The 8,426-nt window shown below is 38.8% G+C and overlaps 1 protein-coding gene across 1 annotated transcript; it reads right to left on the reverse strand.

The window, feature by feature from the left end:
* Positions 1-4,940: 4,940 nt before the first annotated feature.
* On the reverse strand, positions 4,941-5,349 carry LOC102818770 (60S ribosomal protein L32-like). The gene has a single exon (XM_006863919.1). The coding sequence runs from the start codon at positions 5,346-5,348 to the stop codon at positions 4,941-4,943; it is 408 nt and encodes a 135-aa protein (XP_006863981.1). The 5' UTR covers position 5,349.
* Between the last annotated feature and the right edge of the window lie 3,077 nt (positions 5,350-8,426).

Raw genomic sequence — 8,426 nt, forward strand, 5'->3', positions numbered from 1 at the left:
AAAAAAAAAAAAAAAAAGTAAATGGGTGGATGTTATAAATTGCAGGTGTTCCCCCTTGTAAATACCTTCATTTTTTATTGGCCACTAGTGGCCCTGACCACACATCAACAATAGATGTTTTGAAGAATATAAAATAAAGAACCCATATCCTTTGCAGTCTTAGAGTTTCCATGGGACATGAGAGAAATTTCATTTGCTTGAATGAGTGGGAGTTTGGCTCAGAGTCTGTAGCTGGAGCTTTTAATTTCTTTATATTTCTGAGTCAGTTCCAACTGGTACAGACCCTAGAGTTTCTGAGGAGTGACTGGTGAGTTTGAGCCACCAACCTCATGGTTGAAATCGACCTGTGGTCCTGTTCTTATCCTATAGCACCACATCAGGACTTTTCTGTATATGTAGAAAAGTTGTAAAAGCAGAGCTTCTAACTGGTTTATTCCAGTTCTATCCCATGCTCAGAACTTGTATTTTCATCCTGTATATACAGAATCAGAATCTACATTTTAACAAGATATCCAGGTGATTCTAATATGTACACAAGAAACAGGACTCTTATTAAATGTAGATGCTGATTCTGTATATCTGGGGTGGAAATGCAGATTCTCAGCAGGTGATAGAACTGGAATGAACCAGTTTGAAGCCCTTTATGAATACCACTCCCTCTTCATGTTAAAAGAGCAAAGAGGAGCTGCATTTGGAATTTATGGCAGCTGGAGAAAGGACATTGGATCAGTCAACTTATAACAAAATAACTTCAATAATAAAATTTTTTGACTGAGGGAAGACAAAGCATTTTACTAAAATGCAAATGTTGGAAACTTGGTGATAGAAATGATGTTGGAGATGACATGACAGAATTTTGCAAGACCAGTGACCTGTTCATTGCAAATACCCTTTTTTAAACAATATAAAGATAGCTATACACATGGTTCTCAACAGATGGAATACTAAGGAATATACTTGATTGTGTCTATGGAAAGAGACATTGGAAAAATTCCATATCATTAACCAAAGCCAGAGGAAGTCTGTGGAACAGATCATCAGTTGCTCATGTGCAAGTTCACTAGAGCCAAAATATGACTTTGAATATATCATACCTGAATTTAGAGATCATCTCAGGAATAGATTTGATGAATTAGACACAAGTGACCTAAGACCAGGAAAATTGTGGGACGACATCAAGAGCATCATACATGAAGAAAGTAAAAGATCATTAAGAAGACAAGAAAGAAGAGAAAGATCAAAATGGATGTCAAAAGAGACTCTGAAACTTGCTCTCCAGTGTAGAGGTACTAAAGCATATAAAAGAAATGAGAAAGTAAAAGAGCTGAACAGAAAATGTAAATGGGCAGCTCAAGAAGGTGAAGTAAAGTATTATAATGAAATGCACAAAAATCTGGAGTTGGAAAACAAAAGGGGAGAACACCTCAGCATTTCTCAAGCTGAGGGAACTGAAGAAAAATGTCAAGCCTCAATTTGCAATGCTGAAGGATTATATGGACAAAATGGAATCCTGGTGTGGCACTGTGGATTAATATGCTGGACTGCAAAATCTGTTTTAACCACAAGGTCAGAGGTTCAAGCTCAGTACATGCTCCTTGCAAACCCTACACAGGGTCGCTATGGGTTTGAACTAATTGTTTTGGCACTTAAAAACATCAACCACATGAACAAAATATTGAATGATACAGAAAGCATCAAAAGAAGATGGAAGGAATACAGAGTCACTGCACCAAAAAGAAATGGTCGATGTTCAACTGTTTTGAGAGGTAGCATATGATCAAGAGCTAATGAATGATACTAAAGAAAGACATCTCAGGTGCACTTCAGGCATTGGCAGAGAACAAGCCTTTAGGAACTGATGAAATACAAATTGAAATCTTTCAACAAACTGATGCAGCATTGGAGGTAGTCACTCATCTATGCCAAGAAATTTAGAAAATGGTTATCTGGCCAACTGACTGGAAGAAATTCATATTTGTGCCCATTCCAAAGAGAGGTGAGGACATGGAATGAGGGACAGTTTTTTGGGGGGAATGAGATCATGGAATGAGGGACAATTGCTGACAGCAGGTGGATCTTGGCTGAAATCAGAGAATACTGGAAAGATGTTCACCTGTGCTTTATTGACTACGAGAGGATTTTGATTGTGTGGATCATGACAAACTATTTACAACATTGTGGAGAATGAGTATTCCTGGAACACTAATTATGCTCATGAAAAACCTGTTCACAGATAAAGAGGCAGTTGTTCGAACGGAACAATAGAACACTGAATCATTTAAAATTAGGAAAAGTGTATGCAATGGTTGTATTCTTTCACTATACTTATTAAATCTGTATGCTGAACAAATAATCTGAGAAGCTGGATTAGATGAAGAAAAACATGGTACCAGGTTCATTAACAACCTGTGATATGCAGATGACACGACCTTGTTTGCTGAAAGTGAAGAGGACTTAAAATCCTCACTGATGAAGAGTAAAGATCACAGTCTTTGGTATGGGTTACACCTCAATGGAAAGAAAACAAAAATACTCTCCACTGGACCAACAAATACCACCAAGGTAAATGGAGAAAAGATTAAAGCTGTCAAAGACTTCATTTTGCTCTGATCAACCATCAACACTCATGGAAGCAGCAGTCAAGAATTCAAATGATGTATTGCGTTAGGCAAATCTGCTGTCCAAAACTTCTTTAAAGTGTTCAAGAACAAAGATATCACTTTGAAGACTAAGGTGCACTTGTCCCAAGCCATGGCATTTTCACATGCATGTGAAAGTTGGACAACAAATAAAGAACAGAGAATAATTGATACATTGAGTTGTGGTGTTGGTGAAGAATATAAAAAGTACCAAAAGAACAAAACAATCTATGTTGGAAGAAGTACAGCCAGAATGCTTCTTGGAAACCAGGATGGCCAGACTTTATCTCTCATGCTTTGGACATATTATCAGGAAGAATCAGTCCCTAAAGGAGAACATCATGTTTTGTAAAGTGGAGGGTCAGTGGAAAAGAGGAAGACCCTCAACAAGATGAATGACATAGTGGCGGCAGCAATAGACTAAAACCTAGCAATGATTGTGAGGTTGGTGCAGGACCAGGCAGTGTTTTGTTCTGTTGTGCATAGGGTCACTGTGAGTCAGTATAGACTCAATGACACCTAACGACAACAACAGAAAATATACTAAAAAGAGTAGCACTTAGAGCTGGGAGAATGTGGTAACATAAGATAACTCAAAATTCAGAATGGAAAGAAAATGACTGAGAGACCATCAAGCAAAAAGAGGAAGGGAGCTTGAGAAGCCAAGTTGAGGATAGAAAGTTGCTTTCATTGTACTGAGATTTTCATATCTTCATAGGCATAAAAACGTAAAGTCCCCGTGTAGAATCTATTGTAAAAAACACATAGTCCACAAAAGAATGATCAATAAAAAAATGTACCTTAAACTAAAGGCATTTCTCATTTGTGAAAAGAATCTTAAAACAATAAATCAGTTCATCATGTCAACAGAAACACTTCTATGTAGTTATGAAGTGTATTCTCCTTGATTCAGTCAAACCTTTGGCTGTCTCCTATATCCTGCTGTGTTTGTGTTCATGTGTGTGTGCTCTGTTAGTATTGCTCATCATCATCACCTGCCTTAAATCCTTGACTCTCCCCTTTAAGCTGGCCTACTTGAGTAAGCCAAACCTTTGGCTGTCTCCTATTCGTCCTTCAGGATGAATATTCCCAGGACCCACTCTAGACTAGGTTTGATGCACCACTTTTTTTCTTCTCCTATCCTAGCACTTGGAGTTCTGGAGTGGCGTTGTAGGATCAGCACTGGACTGCTAATCATAAGGTTGGTGGTTCAAACCCACTAGCTGCTCCTTGGGAAACCTATACAGGGTTTCTATGAGTCAGAACTGACTCGACAGCACTTATACCACCACCACCCATCTGTGGCCATATCACCCTGAACGTGCCCAATTACAGAAGCTAAGCAAGGTCTGGCCTGGTTAGTACTTGAATAGGAGGCCGCCTGGGAATACCGGGTGCTGTAGGCTTTTTTTTTTGGAGTCCTTGTGTGGCACTGTGGATTAATACACTGGACTGCAAGTTGGTTTGAATTTCAAGGTTGGCGGTTCAAGCTCATCAATTGCTCCTCGGAAACCATATACAAGGTCGCTATAGGTCAGAACTGACTCGATGGCACTTAACAACAACAACAACAACCATCCTAGCACTTATCCCATTTACTTGTTTAATCTTTTGTTTTATTCTCGTTATTTTAAGAGGTGGGGGAGCAGAGAGCATCTCTGTTTTGCTCACCAATGGTTTCTCTAGTGCCTCTCATGAAGTCTGTATGTAGTGATTACTTGCAAAATGAACAGTTTGCTTATCCCATGCCTACTCACTCTCTGTCTCATTTCCCTCTTTTATATAATAAAACACTTTCTTTACTTATATTAGAGGATTTAAAAGGGGGCAAAATAAAATGATGAGCATTAAAAAAAATAAGTATCAACACAGTTGTGTAAAACTGTTGTTGTAGGTTGCCATCTAATGGGCTTTGACTCAATGATCACATGTTAACAGAATGAATGAAACACTTTTGGGTCCTACGCCATCCTTGCAATTGATGCTGTTGTTGTTGTTAAGTGCCGTCCAGTCCAGTTCTTACTCTATACCATGTATAGGATTTCCGAAGAGCAGCTAGTGAGTTTGAACTGCTGACCTTGTAGTTCAAATGACTTTGCAGTCTGGCGCATTAACCCACAGCGCCACATCAGGACTCCAATTGATGCTGTGTTTGAACCCACTGTTGCAACTACTCTGTCAGTCCATTTCAGTGAGGGCCTCCCTCTTTTACACTGACCCTCTAATTTTTTTTTTCTTTCCCCAGATGGCAGCGCTTTTATGGTTTTTTTTTAGCACAAATAAAACTTGAAAACAGGCTGTCTATTCATTTTCTTCGCTGCGCAGCCTGGTGTTGGGATTGGTGACTCTGATGGCCAGCTGGGCTGCTCTTTCCATGGTAGCTTTATGGTTCTTGGAGGAGACGTTGTGAGCAATCTCTGCACAGTAAGATTTGTTGCACATCAGCAGCACCTCCAGCTCTTTGACGTTGTGGACCAGGAACTTGCGGAAGCCGCTGGGCAGCATGTGTTTTGTCTTCTTGTTGCTCCCATAACCAATGTTGGGCATTAAGATCTGGCCCTTAAATCTTCTCCGCACCCTGTTGTCAATGCCTCTGGGCTTGCGCCAGTTACGCTTAATTTTGACATAACGATCTGATTGGTGCCGGATGAACTTCTTGGTCCTCTTTTTGACAATCTTGGGCTTCACCAGGGGTCTGAGGGCAGCCATGATGCTGGTCGAAATCCTGACCCTCTAATTTAACAAGCGTGATGTTTTTCTCTAGGAACTGGTCCTTTCTGACGGCATGTTCAAAGTATGCAATATGAAGTCTTTCCATTCTCACTTCTAAGCAGCATTTTGGTTGTATTTCCTCCAAGACAGCCCTGTTTTTCTGGAAGCCCACGGTACATTCAATATTTTTTTTTACCAAAACCATAGTTCAAATAAAACTGTAAAGTGGCATTAATGTTATGCAGGTTGTTGAGTAGAAAAAAGATGTGTAAGACATTCCTTTTGTTTATTGCTCATTCTTGCTCTTCAGACACAAATATGGTGTCAGTGGCTATTCAGTGCTATTATATCAGAGGGAAACTAAACAGAGACAAAGTTTTCTTGTTGCTCCTGTCAGAGTAATGGTACCTATTGCAACACTCATTTTACTTTGTCTAACAGAGGGCGTTTGCATACTGAAAACTTGTTTTTTGATTTATTCAGTAGAATTGCCATAATTAAGGTCCCCTCTTTGTTACTAAGATAAAGACCAGCCTTTTCTGAATGACTGATGAAAGATAATTTTTTTTTTTTTTTTTAAACTATCCAGTCAGGTTAATTAGATGTTTCTATCCAGGGACCAACATGTTCTGATTTTACATTGAAATCTCTTTGTAAAAGGCTCAATGGCAGTAGAGATTAAATCTAGGGCTAAGCAATGGGCACAAGGGACAAGGAGATAGAGTCTTTGAATTGACTCATTATAAAGTTGAGCTGTTTAATAGAGGATTCCAGAGGTGGGAAGGCGCATCTCTGCAGGTGGTGGCAGGCAGGGCATGTTGAAGATTGGTGATGTTCAGGGAGGTTAAGTGGTTTCTGGGCAGGAATATAGTTTATTTCAAAGACATGCCTTTTCATTGTGATAATAATATTTATAACAAAACATTTGCCAATTCTCACCTAACCACAATAAAATGTTCAAAAAATGTATCAATTCAACAATTTCTACTAAGAATTTATTGCATTCATCATGTCCAACCATTACCACTATCCTTTTCCAAATTATTCCACTACTGTCTTAATAATCTAGTGCTGTTATAACAGGAGGAACCCTGGTGTCACAGTGGTTAAGCACTCGGCTGTTAACTAAAAGAACAGCAGTTCAAACCTACCAGCCACTCTGCAAGAGAAAGATGTGGCATTATGCTTCCATAAAGATTAATGACCTTAGAAACCTAAGCCTCATAGGTCAGATTTGCTGTTTTGTTTATTTGTTTTGTCTTTGACTATAAAAGAAAATACCACAAGTGGTTGTCTTTCACAAACAAAAAAATGTTTCTCACAGTTAGGAAGCAAGAAGCCCCAAATTTATAGCACTGGCTTTCTTAGTCAGTTGGTTTTGAAGGAAAGTCCTTGTCTCTGTTGACCTTCTGCTCCTGGTTGATCCTCATGTGGCTTGGCAACTCTCTTTCTAAATTTCTTCTTTGCTCACTTGTTTAATTTCTTTTATATTTCAAAAGAGATTGATTCAAGATATACCATACACTAATGATGATGGAGAACGCATGATAGAATTCTGCAAAACCAATGATTTTTTCATTTCAAATACCTTCTTTAGACAGCATAAGAGACAGATATATACATGGACCTCACCAGATGGAATACATAGAAATCAAATTGACTACATCTGCAGAAAGAGAAAATGGAAAAGCTCCATATCATCGTGAAAACAAGGCCAGGGGCAGACTGTGGAACAGACCATCAATTACTCATATGCAAATTCAAACTGAAGCTGAAGAAAATGAAAACAAGTCCATGAGAACCAAAATATGACCATGAATATATCCCACCTGAATTTAGAGGTCATCTGAAACACAGTTTTGATACATTAAACACTAAAGACCAAAGACCGGAAGAATTTAAAGTCATTGAGAAGACAAAAAACAAGGAAAAGGTCAAAATGGATGTCAGAAAAGACACTGAAACGTGCTCTCCAATGTAGAGATGCTAAAGCAAATGGAAGAAATGAGGAGTTCCAAGAGCTGAACAGAAAATTCCAAAGATCAGCTCAAGAAGATAAAGCCAAATATTACAACAAAATGTGCAAAGATCTGGAAGCAGAAACCCAAAAAGGAAGAACATGCTCAGTATTTCTCAAGTTGGGGGAACTGAAGAAAAAATTCAAGCCTCAATTTTCATTATTTAAAGATTCTCTAGGCAAATTATTGAATGATGCAGAAAGCATCAAGAGAAGATTGAAGGAATACACAGAGTCACTGTACCAAAAGGAAATGGTTCATGTTCAACCATTTCATGAGGTAGCAAATGATCAAGAGCCAATGATACTGAAGGTGGAAGTCCAAGGTGCATTGAAGGAATTGGTCAAGAACAAGGTACCAGGAATTGATGGAATAAAAATTGAAATCTTTCAAGAAAGTGAGACGGCACAGGAGACACTCACTCATTTCTGCCAAGAAATTTGGAAGACAACTATCTGGCCGACTAATTGGAAGAGATCTGTATTTGTGCCCATTCCAAAGAGGTGACAAAATGGAATGCAGAAATCATTGGACAATCTCTTTGATATCCCATGTGGATAAAGTTTTACTAAAGGTAATACAGAAAAGGCTTTAAGCATACATTGACAGAGAACTTCCAGAGGTTCAAGTCGGATTCAGAAGAGACTGTGGAACGCGGCATATCACTGCTGATGTCCGATGGCTCTTTGTTGAAAGCAGACAATATCAGAAAGACGTTTACCTGTGTTTTATTGACTATGCAAAGGCTTTCTATTGTGTGGATCATGACAAGCTATGGACAACATTGTGAAGTATGAGTATTCCAGAACACTTAATTGTGCTCATGAGGAATCTGTACCTGGACCAAGAAGCAGTTGTTCGAACAGAACATGGGAACACTGAATGGTTTAAAATTAGGAAAGGTTGTATTCTTTCACCATACTTATTCAACCTGTATGCTGAGCAAATAATCTGAGAAACTGGAGTATATGAACAAAAACATGGCATCAGGATTGGAGGAAGACTCACTAACAACCTGTGATGTGCAGATGATACAACCTTGCTTGCTGAAAGTGAA

This window comes from Chrysochloris asiatica, unplaced genomic scaffold, assembly GCF_000296735.1.
Source record: "Chrysochloris asiatica unplaced genomic scaffold, ChrAsi1.0 scaffold00057, whole genome shotgun sequence".
In the NCBI taxonomy this organism is placed as follows: Eukaryota; Metazoa; Chordata; class Mammalia; order Afrosoricida; family Chrysochloridae; genus Chrysochloris; species Chrysochloris asiatica.

What these genes read in the sequence shown, in the direction of transcription:
- LOC102818770 (XM_006863919.1), bottom strand. Translation starts at nt 5,348, where the DNA reads ATGGCTGCCCTCAGACCCCTGGTGAAGCCCAAGATTGTCAAAAAGAGG.